General features: G+C 42.0%; 1 protein-coding gene across 1 annotated transcript in view; it reads left to right on the top strand.

The window, feature by feature from the left end:
- The window catches only part of CP (ceruloplasmin), a 324621-nt gene extending 313486 nt beyond the window's left edge, over nt 1-11135 (top strand). Inside the window, exon 19 of the mRNA XM_081862195.1 lies at nt 11092-11135. Within this exon, the coding sequence (XP_081718321.1) occupies nt 11092-11101 (10 nt within the window). The 3' untranslated portion in view covers nt 11102-11135. The remainder of the gene's footprint in view (nt 1-11091) is intronic.
- Nucleotides 11136-25161: the final 14026 nt, after the last annotated feature.

Below are 25161 nucleotides of genomic sequence, written 5' to 3'. Positions count from 1 at the left end.
ATTTAATAAATATGAATCTATATCTAGTAGTAATTTAGGGCTAAGCTAAAAATACCCACTACTTTAGGCATTTTGGGTAGTCTTGAAATGAGCTCCCTTCGTTTGATTTTGTTTGCCTGCAACAACACAGTGGCGTAGCGTGGGGGGTGCAGGGGGGGCTGGCCGCACCGGGCGCAACATCTGGGGGTTAGGGTTAGGGGGCGCAAATCCACGCGTTAGGGGGCGCAAATTACTTGCCTTGCTCCGGATGCTGACAACCCACGCTACGCCACTGCAACAACATCAGGATTGGCTAGGTAGTGTAATGACATCATCTCATTTATTTTACAACCCCTGATTAGCTGGGATGATCTCTGCACTTTCTCTTTCCTCACTCACAGTTGACAGTGATTTCCCTCAGTGACATAATCGCTTTGCAAAATCTGATGAGTTATGTGCTGATGTCACTGTGGTGAATATGATTAATCTAGGATGAGGAAAAAGCATTTAATGGAAGGGGTGGAATTAAAGCACCAGCAGGTAAATGAAACAGTGGAACTGAACAGGTGCAGAATAAGCTGACCATTCTAACAATCAGAGTTTTGGAGAAAATATTCCCCCTCGGCTTCTATAATTCCTTTTTGGGGACTGAAAATTGAGATTGAAAATATTCAGAGCAGCCTCATTGTTACTGCTGTTCTTTAGTAAAGTAGCTTACATGAACAATGCATGAATCATAGTACAGTGGTACCTCTGGTTAAGTACTTAATTTGTTCCGGAGGTCCGTTCTTAACCTGAAATTGTTCTTAACCTGAGGTACCACTTTAGCTAATGGGGCCTCCTGCTGCTGCTGCACTGCCACCACACGATTTCTGTTCTCATCCTGAAGCAAAGTTCTTAACCTGAAGCACTATTTCTGGGTTAGCGGAGTCTGTAACCTGAAGTGTATGTAACCCAAGGTTAGCCATGATTTAAACGTGATCCTGGATGAGCAAGAAGGATTTATCCATGCAGAATTGCAAGCATCCAGGTATAGAAGTTTCTTCATGAGACTCGGAGGATAAAATGCAGTATTTATAGTTGTATACACACATTTTTACTTCCAAGCAACCAGGAATGCAGAAGCCCCTGCCACATTTATTTTACACTCCGTGATGTTTGCTCTCACCTCCAAAGTACTGTTTAGTAAGGTTACGCAATCACATTTCCATCTGCAAATTGCAAGGGAAGGAAGTTTGCAAGGAACTAAGAGAATGAATAATATTGGGAATAAAGCAACTTTTGATGAGGCATTTAATGACAGAAATGCAGCCTGCGCTATAGTAACACGGTGCCTTTGGTTTTTATGAATAGACGGAATTCTTAATGAATAAATACTGGCAATGTAAGCACAAAGGTCTCCCTGTTATAATTTAGACAATATGCAGTGGCCCAAGTTCGATTGCTTCATTTATCTACTTCATTTATATTTCATGCTTTCTAATACCTCAGAGTTAGCGGGATGGCTTGCAATAAAAAGCATTAAAAAGGTTGTTTGTTTATGCTATTGTTACTATCGATGGTATCAAATGTTTGCCCCATTCCTGCTCCCGCCCCTTGTTGGACTTTTTAATTGGGGAGGGAGGCAGCAGAAGTTTTGCACTGCATTATGGGATAGTCCAAGGGCTTCTGTTCTCTATTGGCTGGAACACATCATTCTTTCAGTTTACAGAAAGCAGTATTTTGGTTAATGAAAACTTAAACCATTTTCTGAGGGGAGGGGAAGAAAATTGTGTATGACTAGAAGAAAGCATCCCTCACGTTAAAACAAATAAATAAATGGTATGCTTGTTTAGCTTTTGGCAATGGATCTGTAGATCAGATTTTCCTTCAGGCAATACATGAATTCAAAAGGTATGTCATGTGATTTGCACAATTACTGAATGGGAGGTAAATAGCCAATATTGTATGGAAACCCTCTTATGTGGAAGTTCTTCCCCTGCCTATGGAAGTGCAGAGAATAACTGATATGTTTTTTTTAGTGGGCAGACAATGGCAGCCCACACACTCTTCTCACTAAATGTTGTAGAAGCCCAGTGATAAGAAACAGTGCAGCTGCACCAATTCAAACAGTCACCCTGTACCATTTCTTATGGTAAAGCTTGCATATGGACTCTGACGAAATCCTGGATCCTGAACCGAATCGGGAAAGTATGGGTTGATGCAGGATTCAGCGGGAGAAGGTTGAGGCTGTGTCAGATTGCCTCAGGTTGGATCAGCTCCATACAGAGTGATTCTGGGCTTTCAAAACAGGGGTAGCCCGGCAGAAAGAAGAATGGGGAGAAGGAGACACACACAGGCAGCCTGCATACACCTTCTTCTACCTGCCACCTGATTACATATTTAATTGGGGTTGAAAATCTTCATTAGACACTGTGCAAGGCCACTGATTTAGTTGGGGCCTTGCCCCCAGATCTGTGTCAGAGTGGCCCCAAATCACCTCAGCTCAGGGCTGCTGCAAAGAGCAGAATTGGCCCCCCAAATCGGAGACAGGATGTTCGCAGCCGTACTGGAGAGGGCATTGGAAAGGTGAGGGGCCATCACAGAAAAGACTCTCTTCAGTTTCCATCTCAGAAGGCAGAGATACCTGGTGGAGAGCCTCAAATGATTATCTCAGTTAATGAACAGACCGGAATGAGAGGAGACCGCCCATGTAGAGCTTTAAAGGTTAGAACCACAGAAATGAAATGGGAGCCACAGAATAGTGGACTAGCGACAGCTTTTGAACTTTCTCCCCAGGCAGAACCACATAAAGTGCTCTGTTGTAACTCTTGCCTTGAAGTTTCTAAATCATGGGAAGCCATGAGTCTGCTGCCTGTATCCAGGAGGGCGCCATAGCTGGAACATCGGCTGATAGAAGTCACTCCATGCCACTAAGTCTACTTTGGCCTCATGTGACAGTGAATCTAAAAGAAGCAGACTACAGTCCTCTGCTTATATGGTTGAGCAATGTGTGCACAGCTGAACCATCCATCACCAGTGATCTTCTCGGGATTACATTTATTGGTCCTCATCAAGTCCATTACTGCTCCCAAAGAGCACTTTTCCCGCCTCACCTGATTCAGATTGTAAAAGATAATCTGTATGTCTAAAAGACGTTTTTTGCCCATGTTATTTGTCTACATAACACTTGGCATGCAATTTGTATCCCCAAGAACTGGTTTATACATTTATTTGGAGTGGTGGGAGGCAAAAACACATTATACAGTTTAGAACAGCTGATACCCTTTAATTGGGATACCTTTGCTTCCAGGAAAAGATTCTGCAATGTTTGTGAATGACTATTACGTTGAGGTCTTGTTTACTAAATTTCTATCCTGCCCTTCCACCCAAAAGAGCCAAGGATGGCAAACAAGAAGTGATGAAACATTAAAAACAGATTAAGAATGATTCTAATACAGATGCAGTCTGGGAAAGATCTAGGCAGCAGCTCTCTGGGGTTTCAGATAATTTCTGCCCCACGCACTACACCCACCCCGGGAACTTCCCTTCAAATCTGTCACAAAAATCTAAACAAACTAAAGAAAAATCTATATTTTGGGGTGCACATGTGAATTTTTTGAAATTTAATAAAACTATAAATTTAAAAAATCTAAACCTGGCCAGAAAAGCTGCTCAAAAACCCAATAAAAGGCATCCAATTAATGTCCATATTTTACAGGTGAGGAACAAGGAGGTTAAGAGATAAGTGAATAGCACAAGACCAGTCATGCCAAATATATTTATTTTTCCTTTGCAATTTTGCTTCCTGTTAAACTTTTGGGAGTTATACCATCCAGAGATGTCCCGAAAGATCCCAATTTACCTTCTGTCTCCCCTGGTCTACTTTATATGTATGCTTTAACTTCTATATGCCCTGACTTTTCAGAACGGAGGCAGGCCGCAAACAATTCAGATGAAATGAAAGATGACGCTCAGTTGATGCCTTACTCGGTAGGGGCAGTTTTGCAGGAGGAAACTAAACAGGGGCCTATTCTCCAATTCCCAGTTACAGCTGCGTGGGAGATGCATGCAGCCTAATGACTTTATGGGGATTACAAAAGCATAAGTGAAGGTGAATGGAAGCTTAATTTCTGAAGTCTACAGCTACCTCAGGGTAATGAGTATGTAAACAGCTGCGAAACTGCTGCAAGCTGTTCCTCCCGAACAGAGCTTCATTAAAATTGCAAAAGGGAGTTACAATTTTTACAACATTAATCATATAAAAACATTGAATATATAACAGCTGGGTGGTTATTGTTTTTTCCCCCTTTTTTCCCTTTCCCTTTCCGAAGTGTACCCTCTTGAGGGTAACACTAGTAAACTGTTCCTGACACTTTGGCATCACTGAGCTTCTTGGGTAGCAGGAGAAGGAAGTAGCTAATAGCTTAATTCCTAGATGTCAGCCCTTCCAGACACAACAAGTCTTTAATGTACTTCTTCAAACACATGTCCTAGTCAATTACTTCAGAAAATGTGAGAGCAGATTCCGTCTCTGTGGAAACACTTCTCTGTTTAAATTGGTAGTTTAGCAATGTGACACTGCAGACAAATAATGATGAGTGCCACCCACCCTTTGAACTTCAGCTGGCAATACCCTTCAATTTTGACAATCGCCTGCCTTCTCAAATATTTGTTGAGGATTTTTCTTCTTCTCCTCAAGAATAGAGATGTGCCTTGTATTCTACAGTGCATCCAAGTGCAACAACTCCAGCTTCGTCCATTCCGTTACCTACATTTTTATTGCAATAAGTAGAGTTGTTCACAGTGCTTTGGGGCAACTTGCAACTGAAGGCCTGTTTGATCATCACACTTGAACTTGCTTCCCCCAAAACATGTCCCCCTGTCTCTCCTCATGCATGGCCACTGGTTCCCTTTGCAGTTTAGATCTGCAGTTTGACTTACAGTACTATTTCATTCATATTTGGGGCGATCCTACAACGAACGTAATTACGAAATGTCATACACAGTTGCCTGTCTTCCTTTTAGCCTAACATTCCAGCCATAGGAATAGATTAGAATGCTATGCCAGTCACTGGTTGCTGTTTGGGTGCTGTTTCAGGGGTTCGCTAATAGTTTCAGAAAGAAGGGTCTTACAATGGCAGAAGTGTTTATCCCTTTCTCCATCCCCCTTTTAAATTTTCTGGAGGCGGGCAAATGTTATTCCCATCTTCAAAAGGGGGAAAAAGGAAGACCCAGGTAACTACCGACCGGTGAGCATGACATCAATACCAGGAAAGGTCCTAGAACAGATAATTCAACAGTCAGTCTGTGAGCATTTAGAAAAGGATGCTGTGATCCTAAGATACAGCATGGGTTTCTCAAAAATAAGTCATGCCAGATCAATCTGATTTCTTTTCTTTCTTTTTTCGGATGGAATTACAAACTTATCAGATCAGGGAAATGCTGCGGACATAGTGTATCTTGCTTTTAGTAAGGCTTTTGACAAAGTCCCCCATGATATTCTTGTGAGGAAGCTGGTAAAATGTGAGTTGAATGATGTAACTGTTAGGTGGATTTGTAGCTGGCTGACTGACCGAACCCTGATGGCTTGGACAGCTCAATAGCAGCATCAATTACACTCACTCTCACCTTGTTCTTGAATCAATCCCCGTTCCTACATGTGCCTATGCACTGTGTAGACAGAGAGCTTCCCAGTACCAGTACCAATCAAAGGGCTAGTGCACAACCAAGAGGCAGGCTGAGATGCTGAGGCCCACCTGGAAGTGGACTAAAATTCATTGTCAGTCCCTGACCCAGAGCTTGCAAAACACTCATCATGGTTTGGATGCTGGAGCAGGATTCGGGGAGATCATTGTTCAAATCCCCACTTGGTCATAAAGTTTGCTGGGTGCCCCCAGGCCAGTCGCAGCCTCTCAGTCTAACCCACCTCACAGGGTTGTTGTGAGACTAAAAATAGTGGGTGCAGGGAGGACTACCATACATGCCACCTTGAGCTCCTTGGCAGAAAGGTGGGATAAGTATATAATGATGTATAAATAATAATTTCCTGCCTTCTCAACTTTCTGTTGTCCCTTTCTTCAACTGGGAAACCCAGCCAGATGGGCGGGGTATAAATAATCAATTATTATAAATTAGTATTAGACCTTAATGGGTTGCTTCTGGCACCAGTAATCCATATGATTGTCCCTTTGTCTGAAGACAGGGGATATCGCACCTCAAATGAAGAGCGAATGGGGACATACACAGCAAGCAACTATACTGCCTTCTGCCGATTTTCTTTAAAAGCAGGGAGAATATAAAACCGCCTCGTCACAGGGATGCTAACAGCCTAGAGCAAGCTAAATTTTCTTTCTCAGGGAGAGAGCTTCCGCTGAAAACTTTAAATTGGAAGGTACTAAACTATAAAACTGCCCAACTGCATTTAATAATAAAAAAGTAAATGGAAATAAACCAAGGTTAATGCGTCACCTATAATTACATTTCCCACAGCGAACAGGAAATATGTTCCTACTGCTGGATGCTATTTTTATTTACTAAAAAAAAGAAGTCCATTTTGTTTCTTCATCATTAACAGAGCCTCTAGACTACAGACAGCTGATGGACAACTTCCTTCTTCATCTCCCATAAGCATTAGAGGTCAGTGGTATTGTTTAGATTGACGAATATAGAGGTCTCAGTTCATGGGGCCAGTGCTAGTAAAATGCATAATGTAAACAAGTATGCCAGACTGTTTTTGCAAAGAGGGTACAAACAAACTCGGGGAGAATATATAGCACAGAGAACATTGAAAATGCACAGAACTGGCATCAAATAGACCAATATATTCTCTAAGGCCACCAGATTAAAATTTAGAACTAAAGGACAGTGTGGGTCTGTGATGGTGGCTCTTTGAAGTGTTAGTGTTCAGCATCAAAAGGTGTCTGTATGCCTATAGCACTGTAGCCATCTGCAGCACATCTTTCACATGAGGAATGGCATTTAAGATGAGGAAAATCTAAAAAAAAACAAGAACAAAACACCACACAATATTGTTACATGCTCCCTGCATCCCCCAGGTGGTGAGAAGCTCCGGGGTTTGGCTTTCTTTTTGCAGGAGAGATCACTGGAGACTTGTTTTTGAAATATGTGGTTTATTTCCAAGTACACCAGCAGAGCATTGGGGAAAGCAAACAGCACAGCCCTCCTAGCAGGCAGTAGAGCTGCCAGCCCTCATCAGCGAGACAGAGACATATGAATCCCCACAATGTATCTAGCTAGCTCCTCACTAGGGATGGTGAATCTGTCAGTTTGGGTTTCCCATTCTTCCGATCTCGGCTTCACCTGTCCATATTTCAACATCAGTTTGCATTTTTGGGAAAAGTCCCCATGAAAACTCATCAGAATTTTAGCGAATTCCTCCAAATGCATACATTTTCCCATGCAATTTTTGCCGGATATACACTTATTTGCAAATGCATTTTGCTCTGATATAATGCATTTGCGTGTGTGTTATTTTCACTAATAAATGCACTTCTATGCACACTTTGTCTTAGTTTGTCCATTTTTCTAGATGTAGCCTGGCCTGAGAACTGCACTGCAAAATACAGGCAAAGTTTTGAAGGATGGCTGTGTTGTTTCAAAAAGTGTGAATTGGGTAGGTTTGCCTTTAAATGTGAACTGAATTGATTTCTCCAACTCTGTCCTTAGCCCTCTCTTGTTGCTTCTCTCTATCTCATCTTTACTCTGTTTCTTGCTGTTGCTTAGCCTGTTACTCTTATTAGTTATTAATTTATATGCCACTTAATCCCAACCCAGGCTTCTTAGAGGTTTATAAGGATGAAATACAACCAAACATGCAAACATTATAATGTAAACATCCATATGTGAAATATGCAATAAAACAATCCCATTGAAACAACCTCGTAATTAAAAACAGTAATTAAATGCAGAAAAACTGTCTAATTCAAAAAATCTCCCTATTCCTGCCTTTCTCCTCCCCATCCATTCCCTGTGTGTGTGTGTGTGTGTGTGTGTGTGTACACACGGAATATCATTCACATAGAGGTTAAGTTATTTAACAAATCGTGTGTCAATACTGAGATCAGATGTAGGCATTAAGTAATAGCATGTTCATTGTCTCAGCAGATACTCCAGAGATTGCCAACAGTTGATGGCAGAGTCCTGGTCTTGCTCTTGTTTCTGATGTGCTGAATAAAAATGTTTCTCAAAATTGTCTTTGTTTGGGGCATTATTATTTTTTTAGTGTTTTTCCATGAACTCAATGTTCCAGATTTTCTTGTACCATGCCTTCAGTGTCAAATTAGCAGCTGTCTTCCAATTCTGAGCTAAATCTTGTCTGGTGACCACCATAAAAAGGACAGATAATTATTTAAACAATAAATCCTGCAGTGTTTTTTTTTTAAAAGAATCTATCAACATCCCTGCTCTGCACATTTTGATTCAATTTCCTTCCTATAGGTTTCACGCTTGACTAGGCAGGGTGAAACTATTTTGATAATTAACCTCTTAAAGCTACAAATGATACATTTATCAGAAGTTCCATCAAAATTGCTAGCTGGTGTCAGACAAAACCTGAAGAAGAACCCAGATTGCACTTGCACCTGTTTGTTACTATTGGACATAAATCTATTATATTTCCTGTTGGAATCAACCTTACAAAGTTACTTTCTACCAGAGGGACCGAACTTAGCTCTTTGATAGATGCTCAGCGGGCAGATAATTTGATGTCCATGTGGTGTGTCATTGGGAACAAATAAGTGGAAGTCAGAGAGAAACAACATCTAAGGGAAATTCTGATTGATCTAGTTAATATTCTGTTAAGAAGGAAAATGTTTTACTTTTTTTAAAGAAAAGTGCAACATTTAACATACATCACTGTGATAACTTTTAATCACTATACAGTGGTACCTCCGGTTGTGGATGGGATCTGTTCCAGAGCTCCGGTCGGATCCCAAGGTTTCCGTAACTGGAGGTGCCTGTTCTGTGCATGTGCGCTGCGCATAGAGTGCTTCTGCGCATGCGTGAGTAGCAAAACCTGGAAAAATACTTCTGGGTTTGCCGCTTTCGTAACCCGAAGTTTACGTTACCCGAGGGTAACGTTGTCGGCATCCTTCGGGGGTCAGGATGCCAGCTGGCTAGCCCCCAGCTGGATCATGCTCTTCCAGCTGTGACGATCCCCCTGGTGTGACATAAATCAGTGACCCAGGCTTCAAAGCCAGGGCACAATATATTAGCAGAGCATACTGCTCAAACAGAACAGGCGTGAGGCTTGTGGAAACATACTAACAGCTAAAGATTTATTAAGCATAAATCAGGACAAATAAAACATGTTGTCTCCCTTTATTCTCCTCAGAGAGACAGAGAAAAGCAAAAGCTATACACACAACGGAAGTTCCCAGCAAGCTGTGCTGGTCTGTAAAGAGTCATGTGACATGCAATAGTTCCATGTCTGCAACTAAAGGTGGAATGGAATTTTCCAACAAACGTAAGTCGAGGTTCTACTGTAGCTGGGTCTTGGGGAGAGCTTTACATGGGAATTCACAAGACCTGACAACCAGCTGTGCAGATACCTGCAAACACCACACTGGCTGAGCCAGGTCTTTCCCTGCACCACACCTGACACCAGAGATGACAACATGTAGGGCAGATGGGTATAGCTTGGCCAAAATAACCAGACAAGCAAAATGGGTGAGCCCTGGCACATGTCAGGGGCTGGACTGAGGAGGAATGGTGGGGGCTGCTGCCCACTGGTGGAGGAAGGGGTGTGTGGTAGGTGCGGCCTGTCCTGGATGTCATCCCTGAGGGGGGGTGACATTGTCACGCTGCCCCCTGGGATGCTCGCCGCTCACCTCCGGTGCCGGAGCAGCTAGCTCCACCTCTGCTGCCACCCCTTCTCCTGAACCTTCCTGAGAACAGGAGGACAGTATAGATTTAGAACAGTGGTTTGCAGAAGGACGTAGTTCAGAGGCTGCAGAGGGTAAAAGCTGGGAAATATTGGAAGAGGAACAGCAGGAAGAAGAAACACTGGGGGAGTGACAACTGATAGACTCAGTGTCTTTGGAGAGCATTTCTGAGCCCCCCTCTCCTAGGACCAGGCGTGCAGTGAAAGTAGTAGAACAGAAAGCTCCGAGGCAGAAAGCCTATATCAGCCGGCGCAGGGATGACGTAGGATAAGAAAGACGAAGGGGGTTTGGGCTTTACTCGGAGCAATGCCATCATTGAAATAAGAACTACATTCCTTTGTCTCTCCAGGGGAAGGATAGGATTCCTTGAACCTTTACAGCACACCTAATTAGCAGGGCTTGGCTGAGGCTCCTCAATCTGATTTGGGAAAGTTATTTCACATGGCTAGAGGTGGAGTGGGTTCAGAATAAATATAAGATTTATAGCAATCAATGTTTGGATGTCCATGCCTGGGGAAATTCAGTATTAAATTGTGTAAAAACCAAGTGATTTAAAAGCAAGAATATTTGTTGTGATTATCATAATAATTACAGCTGCAAAGGAAAGAAGTTCAAAATCAATATGGGAATCTATACATCTATGTGGTAGTAGCCTTGTGACTAATTATAATATAATATAATATAATATAATATAATATAATATAATATAATATAATATTATACAAACAGTAAATCCAAAACAAACAGACTAAGAAGACACTGGTATTAATTGTCAGCAAAGGCATGGGAGTGTAAAGGAGTTTTCAGCAGGTGTTAAAGATGGCTCCATAGAGAGGGATCCATAGTGGAAGAAGAAGTTCAGAAGAAGAAAGCATCTCAACCTCAAAAAGTACTTGATTTAAAAAATAAATAAATAAATCTGATCATACACTTAAGATATACAGTGGTACCTTGGGTTAAGTACTTAATTCGTTCTGGAGGACTGTTCTTAACCTGAAGCACCACTTTAGCTAATGGGGCCTCCCGCTGCTGCCGCTGCGCTGCTGGAGCACGATTTCTGTTCTCATCCTGAAGCAAAGTCCTTAACCTGAAGCACTATTTCTGGGTTGGCGGAGTCTGTAACCTGAAGCTTATGTAACCTGAAGCGTACGTAACCCGAGGTACTACTGTACTCTTGTTTGGCCCTAAGGTCATTCACTTGAATTGTTGTTGTTGTTTAGTCGTTTAGTCGTGTCTGACTCTTCGTGACCCCATGGACCAGAGCATGCCAGGCTTTGTCTTCCACTGCCTCCCGCTGCCTCCCGCAGTTTGGTCAAGCTTCCACTGTCTTCCACTGCCTCCCGCAGTTTGGTCAAACTCATGTTAGTAGCTTTGAGAACACTGTCCAACCATCTCATCCTCTGTCGTCCCCTTCTCCTTGTGCCCTCAATCTTTCCTTGAATTAGGGTTGCCATATTCCCAAAAGTGAAAATCTGGACACAGTTTTTGAGCTTTTTTTTCATGGAGTGGGGGGTGGAATATGGCAGTGGCATTCACTTATGGCAGTGGCAGCCCATTCACTTAAATGGGCAGCTATATAGATGACCTCCCTGTTTGTTCATTTGCTTCCTGTCAAAGTATTCCAAAGAAAACACAAATGAGAGCAGAAATTGCAATAGGTTGCATATTCATCCTGTGTCCAGAATGGAAATCAATCCTGTGAATAGAATAGGCATTCACTCTTATTTCATCTGTAAACGATATATAAAAAGGTAAAGGTAAAGGTACCCCTGCCCGTACAGGCCAGTCCTGACAGACTCTAGGGTTGTGCGCTCATCTCACTCTAGAGGCCGGGAGCCAGCGCTGTCCGCAGACACTTCCGGGTCACGTGGCCAGCGTGACGAAGCTGCTCTGGCGAGCTGGCACCAGCGCAGCACATGGAAACACCGTTTACCTTCCCGCTATAATACAATATATAATAATACATAATTAAGGTCTCCTCCTCCAATTTGCATTGTGTTTCCTTTGCATTAAAATGAATAGTGTGGAGTAGTGTAATGGCGGCTTAATTAACTACATAATTATTTGCATAAAGCCTTGTGGACAGTGAGGTGAACAATGTTGTTTTTGCTAGAAGCGAAACTCCAGCAGTAAGGGAACATTGCTGTATGCAATGAATATTGTCAGGGACGCAGTGGGAGCGCAGGGAGGGGAGGAGATGGAGAGCGAGGGGGAGCAATCCGAGGGCAGCGTAGGAGAAGAGGACAGTAGCCCGAGAGATTCCATGAGCCTCTCCAGCGAATCAGAAGATTCACAGAAGGGGGCGCCGATGGCCAGGGCAAGGGGGGCCCCAAGGGGGACACCCCAGAAGCAAGGGGCCAGCGGGGACTCCCAGAGCAGCAGTTGGAAATCAGGACCAGCTTCCCCACCGGAGCGTAGTGGGGGGGAGGAGTCCCAGGTATCAGGGCCAGTGTATTCACCACCAGCGAGAGAAGATGAGTCAGGGTTGGCCACGCCTCCATCGGAGAGCGAGGGAACGGTCGAGAGGAAGGTTGCCGGCTGGGTGCGCGCGCCAAGTTCAAATGTACAGGCGAGCGGCACAGCAGGTAGCCCGGATAGGGAACCAGGTCCTAAAGCCCGCCGGAAGGAGGGGCAAGAATCAGGGGGGTCAGTGTCAGAAGAGTCCAGAAAGGATGAAACCCCAGCGGGCAGGAGGGCCCAGAGGAGGAAGGAGCTAAGGAAGAGGTGGAGCAAGGCTAGAGTCTTAATCTGGTGTGGAAGGGGAGGAGAGTCAGACGGAACTTCGCCGGTCTAGACTTTAAGACGTAGAGCGGCACGCTGCGGCTTTGAAATGGAAACTGAACTTCAATAAAGACTTTTGTACATAACTACAGCCGGGCGTTGGTCCTTTGTGAGCTGGGACCTAGGGGCGGCTCTGACAAATATGAATAGAAGTTGGTCCCTTTTTTGCATCCCTAGCTGTAACCCAGGCTGCAAATGCTGTCCTATGGCGTGGTAGTGGTGAACAATAATTTCTGCAACCCTTAAAAGCAGCACTTTAGCATCCTGCCCGATTGCCCCCACACTCTGACACTTGCTGGTTGGTTTCATCCAAGTCCATTTCTGTTGCTACCTGTTGCCTGCACCACAAGGCTGTGGAACAGTTTGGCCTGTGAGGTATCCATGGAGAACTGTCAAATGCACCTTGCCATCTGTCAAGGCAAATGATTTAATTACTCAATATAGGATAACAATGCAACATAAATATTTAACTTAAATAGAGAAGGCAGGAGTTTATCATAGTGTTGCTGTCTAAGGCTAAGTGCTGATCAGTGACTACAGTATCATATGAGCACTGATCCAGAGTATATTTTCTACAGCGTTTATAATTGCTTACATGTAATATTGGCTTGTTAAGAAATTGAACTTCTCATATCAATTCTTACAAGTCTGGCTGATGAAGAATTGATCAAGATTGGCTGAGGAAGCATGGAACGAAACAGACTGGTTGTCCGGAAACTCTGTTCCAGCGATATTTGTGACAGATTATGTATATATCAAACTTTTGAATTATTCTACCGTGACTGGTGAAGAAGATTCAGAGACTTTGGTTGCAATTTCTGATCATTTGTATGAGTCTATAAATAATGTTTAGTGCCATTATTATTGGCCATTGTGTTGTGTTATATTGTTCAGCTTGTCTATATTGCAACACAGAGGTCTGTTTACGGATAAGTACTGAAAATGACAGGCACCATAGGAGCCAACTCCTAGGGGCTGTGAGGGCTTTGGCCCCCACAATAAAATATTTGAGGGGGCCAGGCCCCCACAAAGTTGATGGACATTCCCATTCAAATGTGGTGTGTGCACTAGGTCATGTGATTGATTATGTGGGGCAGGGCTTATTTGGGCCCCCACAATATTTTATTCAAGTTGTCACCCCTGACAGGCACTGCTGAGTGCAAGCAAAGTTGGCATATATGGCACTAGAAACGAGTGGTGATCATGCCTGTTGTTAGTGATGACAAAGTCTTATTCCATTGCTTTCGGTGTGATTTAGTTGTGATTAACTTTGCTGAATTGCAGCCTTAAAACTTGTAAAACTTCTCTTCCTTTCTGTTGTCTGATCAGGCACAGGATATCCAGTTCCACTCTGTGTGTGTGTGTCTCCTCTCTGCACCCCCCCCCCGTGTGTGTAAAATGCTCTTCCACTCTTTAGTGAGGCCTTTGCCACATATCCCCAAGTCATATGAAGAATGAAGATATCTATCATATTTCATATTGTTAGGATTATTATAGCAATGGCTGTGCCCTCATATGGATACTGGTCTGGTCACGTTTAATATCATCTATTGCATAATCCGGAAGCATAATTTCAATTTCTATTGCATTTCATGAGGCGTTGTCAAGGGTGGTTGAACTCTAGCTGTCTTGCAGCTCAAAGTAAATAATTTTTTGACTGCGGAAGCTCTTTCACAGTGGTTTGATTTGTTCTATCCCTCTGGGTTGTGATACTTCTTCTTTTGCTTATTTTCATGGCAGAGGTTTACTGTAGTAGTAGTAATAATAAACATGAATAAGTAGTATTGAATCAATCTCTTTTACATGAGTGAAAACAGTATTAGCTGACTTCCTATCCACAGAGTACAGAATCATGAAAATGTAAATGAAAATATAAACAAGATTTAGACAGCATCTGCTTCACAGATTAGAACTCAGCATTCTCAACACCCTCATTCTTTGCTAGGCCATTTTGACAAACGTGACTCACTGAATGCTGGTTCACATTATCTAAAGCCGAGAAATTCCATAATTTCCAGTGACACTTCATTTTGTAAATTCCACAATAGTTTATAAAATCCAGATAGTACATTTACACTGGGCTATTCCACCACCCCTCACATTGATTACTCTTGGCAACTCTTCTACATGTGTTCTAGATTGACAGAAATTCCTGTTAGAATGTAATGGTGATGAAGAGATTTCTTAATTTGAGCAACAATTCTTAACTGCCAACCACTGCTACATCCTCCCTCACCATGCAGGTAAGGAGCTGTCAGCTAAATTAGGCCTCATGGAAAGTGTCATCTTAAATAATTTCAGTTTATACTTCAAAGACCCTTGGGATTGGGGATTAGTAAACACTGAATTCAGAATCTGTCCCCTTTCTTTGTTCTCCGGAGATTTGCATAAAACACAGATCTATGGTCCAATACAGACAACCAACCATCTATGACCCCCAACCTCATTTTATGTCTCCTGAAGCTACCCCATTCTTCTACCTCATCTGAGAGTTTCCTCCTTATTTGTTTCCTGCCTTTTAAAAGTGCCCATCCTCTTTCTGCACAGTTCCAAAAATGGAGCAGTATTTGATTTGATAAAAATAAGTTAATTTCCCCCCGATTCTATGTCATAGTAAAAATAACCCCCTGGCAAGCTGTGCAAGAACAAATTGTCAGACTTCTGATGTGTGTGTGTGTGTGTATTGGTTTATTCCAGATCTATCCCCGAAACAGGATAATTTCTCCACATCTGAGGAAAATCATTTCTTTGTGGTTGATGATGCAATGATTTTCCTTACTATGAGCTAAGCTTAACTCTGCCATGGGAACACTCACACAGGTTCCTCTGAATAAGTGAAATGCTAACAATTTCAAAGGAAGCCTGTCAAGAGCAATAGACTGTCTAGAGATTTACAGTTAACCATAATAGATTTATTATGTGGAGTGTGTATGAATTAGAGGGAATTGCTTTCAAGTGTTTAAAAATACAAGATATTTTGTGGAAACAAATGTATGAAGTACTAAGTACAGTGCAGACCAGACCATTTATTAATCCTTATATTATATACAAAGCCGAAATTGCATGTAGATCCAAACTCATGCCTGATTAAGTTGGTGGTATTAAATACTTCCATGCAGAGCTGGCTAAATGTGAAGACAGGCAGACATTCTGTTTGGGATGGAAATGGCTTGAATACACATACACTGGAAACAAAAGCTTAGGAATGCAATGAATGTGTCTTCAAACTTGAAAACATATTTTAGCTTTCTGTTTACATTAACAGAATGATGGAGTTTTTTATTAGGATACTGCCTGCATCAAGTAGCATATGTGCTGCCGGTGATTGGTTAGTAATAACCCCTTTCTTTAATCCTTCACAAGAGCAATACGGGAGGTAAACCAGGGCAAACTCTCTAATTTCAGGTAATGTAACAGACTGCAAGATAGGCATAACTTTTGGACTACAACTCCCATCATCCACTCCCTTCCCTCCAGCAGCAAGTTAGCATTCTCATTGCCCTGTCATTTTTCCTCCTAAAGATTTATTGCATTTCTTTCCAACTTTGGGGTTTCCCCAGGTCTGCTGATACTTCCGACTTTTGTGTGGCTGGTACTGTTTTGACACTGGGATAATGAAGTTTGTTAAAGATAAAAATGTGGTAAAGCAAATCTCTCTCTGTGTGTGCATTTGTTGTTGTTAGATTGCCCTGTTTCTTAATATTTCTTTGAATAACTTAATTAAAACCATCTGTCCCAGCATTATGTGACTGAAACTGGAGACAAGGAACTGAGATTTAACTTATAAAAATTCCTCAACGATGTTTCAAGAGTCAAAAGGCTGTTCTATAGAGTTAGAAGCACATTCCATGCAATGTACAGCAGAATGGAATTCAGGCCATAAGCTGATTTTTCCTAGAAAAACTCCAGAGCTTGTATCCCAAGTACCTGAGGTGATGTAAAGGTGCTGACTAGGACCTGGGAGACCAGGGTTCAAATCCCCACTTGGTCATAAAGTTCGCTGGGTGAGCTTGGGCCAGTAACTGCCTCTCAGCCTAACCTACCTCACAGAATTGTTATGAGGGGAAAAATTGAGAGAAGGAGAACCATATACAGTGGTACCTCAGGTTACATACGCTTCAGGTTACATACGCTTCAGGTTACAGACTCTGCTAACCCAGAAATTGTGCTTCAGGTTAAGAACTTTGCTTCAGGATGAGAACAGAAATCGTGCTCCGGCAGCGTGGCAGCAGCAGGAGGTCCCATTAGCTAAAGTGGTGCTTCAGGTTAAGAACAGTTTCAGGTTAAGTACGGACCTCCGGAACGAATTAAGTACTTAACCTGATGTACCACAGTATGCCACTTTGAGCTCCTTGCAGGAAATCAGTCAATCAACAATGTCAGCCAAGGAGTTTAAATAGGACAGCCACCATGTGGAAGATCTTGAGAAGTACTTATTCATATAAGCCATGGGTGGGATACATCTCTGGACGTTGCTGGACCACAGCTCTCATTACTCCTGACCATTGGTCATAGTGACTGGAGCTGAAGGACTCTGGTGTCCTACAACATCTGGAGGGCCACAGCACAAGCTACCCACCTCTGCTATAAGCAATGCCTATAGTTGGCACTTAACTGGGGAGGGCCAACTCTGTTTTCCTCAGTTCCTCATTTATCTAATCTTAAATTCAGTTCTCCACATTTCAACACCAGCTTTCTGATTATTATTATTATTATTATTAAAGTTCTCATGAAAATTCATTGGTGTGACTTTTTCCTAATATACACATTATGAAGGCAATATCAATATATTCCCAAGCATTTTTCTTATTTTTCCTATATGAATGAGATGTTAACGCATCCTTTACCCTGTTATATTGCATTACTTGCCTTGCTTGGCCAGAGAACTGTGCTATAAAACTTGGAGAAATGTGAATTTTGAAAGATGGCTGTGTTTTGATTTGTGCATTATTTTGGAAAGTCTGAATTAGGTAGGTTTAACCAGGAACTTAATTTAATTGCTCCCCTATCCTTACTCTTCACCAAGACACGGATCCATAGTGTCATGGGAAAATTAACTGCCTGTGGCTCTTTCCCAGGTTAAAGCAAAAGCCCCTTAATTGAGATCTTTTATTGACAGCTAGTAGGACCAGTCTTAGACGAAAAGAAAGGAAGCTCAATGTGACAGGCACACACTTTTTTTTTTTTTTGACAGGCACACACTTTTTAATACTTTTTACAGACAGGGAGCCACCCCTGCCTCTTAATGCATGTAAACATCTTGAAACAATTACCAAATTTTTCCGTGTATACGACGCCCCATGTATAAGACAACCCCTATTTTTAAAATCCAAAATTAAGAAAATGCTGTGTATAAGACGACCCCTTATTTTAAACTTCACAAATTTGGGGAAAAATATAGTCTTATATACAGAAAAATAGGGTAATTGCCTCTATTTACAAAGGAACACAGTTAAGAACATTTCTGGGATTTATTAAAGAACGTATCTGATAATCCAGTCTAGAAAAGACAGTACTTGAAGATACTTGCATTTCCAAAGGAATGTTTGAGAAGCATATGAATTTCCCGGTATTTTTAAAGGGTGGGAAATTCAACGGTTGAGTGGCCTCCCTGGCTGTTTGATTCAATCCCCTGTCGGTTTAATAGAATCCTTCCCACCTTTATGGAATGTCAGTGTTCTGTATGATGTCAACATAAGCTATTTTGCTATTCTATACAGTGGTACCTCGGGTTAAGTACTTAATTCGTTCCGGTAGTCTGTACTTAACCTGAAACTGTTCTTAACCTGAAGCACCACTTTAGCTAATGGGGCCTCCTGCTGCTGCCGTGCCGCCGGAGCACAATTTCTGTTCTCATCCTGAAGCAAAGTTTTTAACCTGAAGCACTATTTCTGGGTTAGTGGAGGCTGTAACCTGAAGCGTATGTAACCCGAGGTACCACTGTATTTACAAAAGGAATCGAAATACACTTGAGCTTCCCGACAGCCTAAAGGTGAGGAACATCTGGGTGGACTTGGGCAGTTCTTCTGGATGATTCAACCTCCTGTATAATCTTTTCTTGTCATCATGAAATGTTAGCATTCTATTATGATTCTATCTCTGCCATTTTCCTAGGAGAAATTGAAGCTCCCTGACAGATCTTCCAGACAGCTTCTGAAGTAGCATTCCACCCCCCATAGCAATTGTTTCTATTTAACTATGTAACCTGTTGCTTTTGTTTCAATAAAGTAAAGACCCCATGTAGCAATTCTTTTTGTCTGCGGTTAATCTGTCTGCCTGGGATTCCTTGGAATGTGTGAGGAAAATGGGTTTTGGATGAGGAAAGGTGAGGAAGCCTTTTTATTAAACACAGACATGCCCTTTAGAAAAGCCGAGAGGTATGTAAATGTTGGGAAATGTCCTAATACGGTGAGATGTGCTTCTAAGTTTCGGGTTCAAGGTGTCAAGATTAATCTCCTGAATTTTAACTCCTCGGCAGAGTTTCATATTTTCACATCAATAGGAATTCTAGAACAACTTCTGCCTGCCTGGTCCATAGCACTCTGGCTTCAAACACTGCATTCCTATCAGTTGGCACATAAGGGAAAGCCTTTTAAATGTTATGCTTGCCATATGATGTATTTACCCTGATAGTGCTTCTTGTACTAGCTTCCACATTTAATTTGGCCCTAAGATATTAACTAATGCCTCTTGTTAATGTCTCGTTTTTTTCTAACACTACCAAACCAGACACTGCTTTTTACTCAGTCCCCAAGAAGGCATTTTACAGTACAGTTATTATGGTCAACAACAGTAGATTTAACATATTAAGGGATGTGGGTCTTCCGGTAAATAGGGCACTTTGAAATGCCCTCAATACTACAAGATCTTTTAATGTGTTTGACTCAGGCCCCATCTGCAATATACTTTTAAAGCAGCAGCATAGCACTGTAAACAGGCATAACTTGCTACAAAACATCCTATAATACACCCTTGGGAATTAAGGGTACTGAGAGTTTTCAGGACATCCCTATTCCCCTCACAGAGCTACAATTCCCAGAGTTCTCTGGGAAGTGGGATTGACTGTTAAACTAGGGTTGCCATATTTCAAAAAGTGGAAATCCAGACACAAAAGTTGTTGAGCCATTTTTGTCGGCCCAATCCTGGCTATATCCGGGAAATTCAGGACGTGTGGCAACGCTACTGAGAATTGTAGCTTTGTGAGGAGAATGAGGGGTGCCTAACAACTCTGATCACTCTTAATAAACTTACTGTTCCCAGGAGTGGTGTTATTACTTGAAGTGGTGTTACTACTTAAAAAATATAGTGCCTTACAATGAGTAAACAAAACTAAAAGCATCTGCATTTTGAGATGAAATAAGAATTTTAACTTTGGTTTTGATCTGATGTGAAAAACCCATTAGCTGAATTCAGAACTTAGTTTGGATTACGATGTGGGTTTGTGGTTTTATTTTATTTCCTCGTTTACAAAGCAATAAAACATGCATGTACCTCTCTTCAGTGGGACAGTTCCTGAGAAATGCTAATTAAAACTTGAAAACGGCCAAGCTTATCTAATTCTGTATTGCCATCCACTCAATGTTTCTGATGAAGTTTTTAATTCAGTAGCATTTTAAACTGTGGGAGGCAGTGGAAGACAGGAGTGCCTGGTGTGCTCTGGTCCGTGGGGTCACGAAGAGTCAGACACGACTAAATTACTAAACAACAACAGCATTTTAAGAAATTGGACACACACACCCTGTCTCAACAAAGCAGTTAAAAATACTTTAAGGGAGGGGAATTAAATTTGGGAAGTGAAAAGCCCTGCTTGGAACCATCAAGCCTAGCATCCAATTCCCAGTGTGGCTCACCAATTGCTTATGGGAAGCCCACAAACAGGGCATGAGCTCAACAGCATACAGTGGTACCTCGGGTTACAGACGCCTCAGGTTACAGACACTTCATGTTACAGACTCCACTAACCCAGAAATAGTACCTACCTTGCTTCAGGATGAGAACAGAAATTGTGCTCCGGCAGCAGCAGGAGGTCCCATTAGCTAAAGTGGTACCTCAGATTAAGAACAGTTTCGGATTAAGAACAGACCTCCAGAACGAATTAAGTTCTTAACCCGAGGTACCACTGTACACTTGTTCATGATTCCCAGGAACTGGCCTCCAGAGGCATTGCTTGACTAGTAGTCATGTACAGCATTATCCTCCATGAATTTATCTATCCTATTTAAAAGCCATCTAAAATGGCAGCCATCTTGAGGCAACAAAATCTTAACTGGTATTTCCTTTGTCCATTCTGAATCTCCCATCATTATCCTATACTGAATGACTCCCTGGGTTCTAGGATCATGAGAGAGGAAGAAAAAGCAGCAGATACATAGGAGTGGATGTTGTGTTTATGTTTATAAGCAGGAGCAATATTTTGTAAGTTTGATATACCGTATTTGGTTAAAGGAGGTACATGCCAGTGGTTATTGGGGGGGAGGGGGCAGCATAATTCCAGTAGCAGAATTTTATGTTGTGGGTTTACTAGCATTGACCTGCTTCATAAAGGGAAATGGATTGAATTTTATCTCTCAACTGAAAAAAGTAGCAACAAATTTTCATCTTCAAGTGGAACTATTTTTATTAGTTTAAGCACATATGTGATAGATTAAAATATGAGGGATTATAAAAATTCATCTGGGCAATGATTTACTATTATTATATTTTGCTTTTGAACTGGAACAAAGTGAATGAAGGGCAGGAGTATTCTTTGGACTATGTTGTTGACAATTCTACTCAAACGCTACCCTTGCATGGGGAAACGGCTATTTCTAAGTGGCTCTTTTCTTTTAAACATTGTGTTATACCCTGGCATATAATTGCTGATGGGAGCTGTGGCTCAATAATACCTGGAAGCAGTGCTTTTTTATGGGAGTACACAGGGGTATGCATACCTCTAAACATTTTGTGAATCTAATTCTTCTCTAGCACGGTGAATCGTCAGTTCCGTTGCTACCCCCGATGGCGGCCTCATTTCCTGAATCTCAGACGGAAGCAAGTGTTTAATGTGTGAAGTAGGAGTTGGAATCTAGCATGGTGATTGGTCAGTTACCACCTCCAATGGCTGCTTCATTTCCTTACCCAGTGATTTTCTTGAGACAAAATGAGTAACCCTAAACAATTTTTAAGAAAAAAAGCACTGCCTGGAAGAGTACTCCCTCACCCGTGTTTTCATACACATTTGGTCCAGAATACTATTGGGCAATTATAGCCTCCCAAATCTATATGCAGCAGTGGCATGTGATGGAGTGGAGGGGGTACAGTTCTGCATTTACCAGAAGAGTGATGCGTACGGTAGCAGCAAGAATCTCTAGTACAGACACCCCCAACCTGTGGCCCTCCAGATGTTTTGGCCTACAACTCTCATGATCCCAAGCTAACAAGGACCGATGGTCAGGGATTATGGGAATTGTAGTCCAAAACATCTGGAGGGCTGAAAGTCGGGGATGCCTCCTCTAGTACCAATGCTCCAAAGTTCTTTTGAAGTCACTACAACCTCAATAATCTCTCTCACCATGCTGGTGAAAGCACTGTAGCTGCTACTTCACCCCCGTATATATCAGAGCAAGCTTTATGTCATTTCTCACTTGTAGATGGGAACTTAAAATGTATCCAAGTGATTCAGGAATAACCAAGGGACCAAGGGAATCCATTGCACAATGTCTGGATTTCCAGCTATATTCTGCTGCTACCACAAAACGGAATATGTTCAGTTCACTGAAAAGATGTTTACTTCACTCACAAACTTAACTCAGTAAATTGACCACAAAAGAGCATATTTGGTCAACCCATTGGCTTCTCCACTTCATGAGATAAATTCCAGAAGAGCAGTTAGCAAAAGGAAATATTGTGGCTAGGTATTTGGTGTTCACTCAAACCCAACAAGGGGGTGTCAAAAGTGTGAATATGTGAATATATCTATAAGCTACAGATTTTCCAGAGACCCCAGCAGCCAACATAATAATCATGCTTTTGAAATAATAATATGAACATACATTCAGCTTTACACAAGAGACTCAATAATTCTCTCTTTTAAAAAAAGCAGCCCATCAATAAACTCATCCATTAACAGCTTTTTGATATACTGCTGTTGCAACACAAACCTGTAAATAAATGCTCTGCAGACATGAGAGTTAACTTGATGACTAAAGGAGTCTCTGTAGGTGGTGTTTAGTTGACTTTCAGGGATGATAATTGGGCACTAGTGTTAATCATCACCTCCAAAAGCTGTACACCTGAATAATTCTCTAAGTGGGGGAAATAGAAATTTAGGCATGACTCATCTGTGTTTTCATTTTAAAGGCTAAAATAGAGTGTTTGCAACTGCGAGGTCATCTGGACCTCCATGCTGTTAATTATTTGGAAAATGGGTTATGAAATGAGTAGGCACTTGTTATTAACAAAGAAAAGAGCAACAGAAGGTAAAAGTCCTAGTTTAGTACTATAGTTTAGTACTATAGGAGCATACAGTATATTGGAAATACAACATAGTTGAATTATATTCTGTTGTTACATCTAGACCTAATCTGAACATCTAATGCTCGGTTCAAATTGTGGGGTTGTACACTGATGTACGGAAGTGAGAGCTGGACCATAAAGAAGGCTGATCGCCAAAGAATTGATGCCTTTGAATTATGGTGCTGGAGGAGACTCTTGAGAGTCCCATGGCCTGCAAGAAGATCAAACCTATCCCTTCTGAAGGAAATCAGCCCTGAGTGCTCACTGGAAGGACAGATCCTGAAGCTGAGGCTCCATTACTTTGGCCACCTCATGAGAAGAGAAGACTCCCTGGAAAAGACCCTGATGTTGGGAAAGATGGAGGGCACAAGGAGAAGGGGACGACAGAGGACAAGATGGTTGGACAGTGTTCTCGAAGCTACCAGCATGAGTCTGACCAAGCTGCGGGAGGCAGTGGAAGACAGGAGTGCCTGGCGTGCTCTGGTCCATGGGGTCACGAAGAGTCGGACACGACTAAACGACTAAACAACAACCATCTGCCAGAAGGCCTAGCAGACAATATGCTTCTACTTGTATTTCTGAAATATAATTGTTTGAAAAAAATTTAAGTAGCACCTGTGAATTGGTGTTCAAGGCATGATACCATAGAAGCATAGTAAGCTGCCTTATACCAGATCAAAGTATTTTGCAATCTAGCCCAGTACTGTCTGCTATGACTAGCAATGGTTCTCCAGTATATGTGATGCAGATCTTTCCCATCACCTGATCCTTGTAATAATTTTGTAAGGTATTATAAGTATTCTTGTTGCCATACTGCATACAGGTGAGAAGGCTAAGAGATAACAAAAAAAGGGGGGGGGGGAATCATGATCAACATTGCTCAAGCAATGGAATAAGCTAATAAGACTCACAGAATCTCTTTGCTTTGAGATTTTGATTAAAGCAGTCGTCATAGGCAAAGGTGGAGCTAGCTGCTCCAGCACCCGGAGCGGCACACATGATGTGCACCCAGGGGTGGGGCTAGCTGCACATGGGGGTGGGATGAGCATCCATGGGGGGCGGCACAGTGATGTCACCCCCTCGGGGATGACACCCAGGGAGGGTCGTACCCACTGCACCCCTTTTCTCTGCCAGTGGTCATGGGTACTTAACTAAATGGCTAAATGTTTGAGGACAATGGATTTATACCACTTGGATCTCCAATCTCTTTGCTCCCATGCATCCTTTGTGAGTTTCAACATGATGGTTAAAGTTGCCCAAACTCTAACAAACGGCAGCCCTAAACTTCGCCACCAGTTTGAGTCAATTTCTTCTTATGTAACATGAAAATGTGAGTAATAGGATGGTTACAGGTGCATGTTGTATCTGAATGTTCTCTTATTAGGTTTGTTCTCTCTGGAGGGTTGTTTTTCTCTCCACTTTGAGAATTCATCCGGATCTCTCATTCTCCCTCCCCAGAACCTTGTGTTCCTTGGCTATAATGGTATATAAAAACAAGCTGTCACACACAAACATTCTGCTCAGGGAAATAAAGGACTGAAAACTTTTTTTTGCTTTGGCACAAACCTGATTCATCCTGGTAAAAGGATATCTTGTGGGACACTGGAGCACAACCAAGGTCACAAGATGAATTTCTCACAGAAAGATTTCTTTATCCTTTATGGGAAGAGTTATATTTTGCCTCAACCCCTTAGCAAGTTACATTAAAAATGTGGCACATTACATTTAAGCAGGAAGGGGACATACGACTGAACATTGTATTACAAATGTCCTTGTAAGGCTTTATTTAGTAACTTTTGGGACATGTTTATTTTTCAGGCAGAAGTTTAACGGGGTTGTTTAGTTGGGTTTCAGAAGTGATCCGACTGTAAAATCTAAGAGAGGAAAACCCAAAATTGATAATTTTTAGTTTCAACTCTTCAGCTTACTAAGCTCTCGCCGCTGGAGGAACCGAGGAACTGTGTAATGAGAGGCAGAGCGAGGCATTTACAGAGACACCATTTATGTTTATATTCCAGGCCAA

This window comes from Podarcis erhardii (genome assembly GCF_964252035.2).
Source record: "Podarcis erhardii genome assembly, chromosome: 5".
NCBI lineage: Eukaryota > Metazoa > Chordata > Lepidosauria > Squamata > Lacertidae > Podarcis > Podarcis erhardii.
The sequence above is the reverse complement of the archived record's forward strand: the minus strand, read 5'-3'. Positions and strand labels throughout refer to the sequence as shown.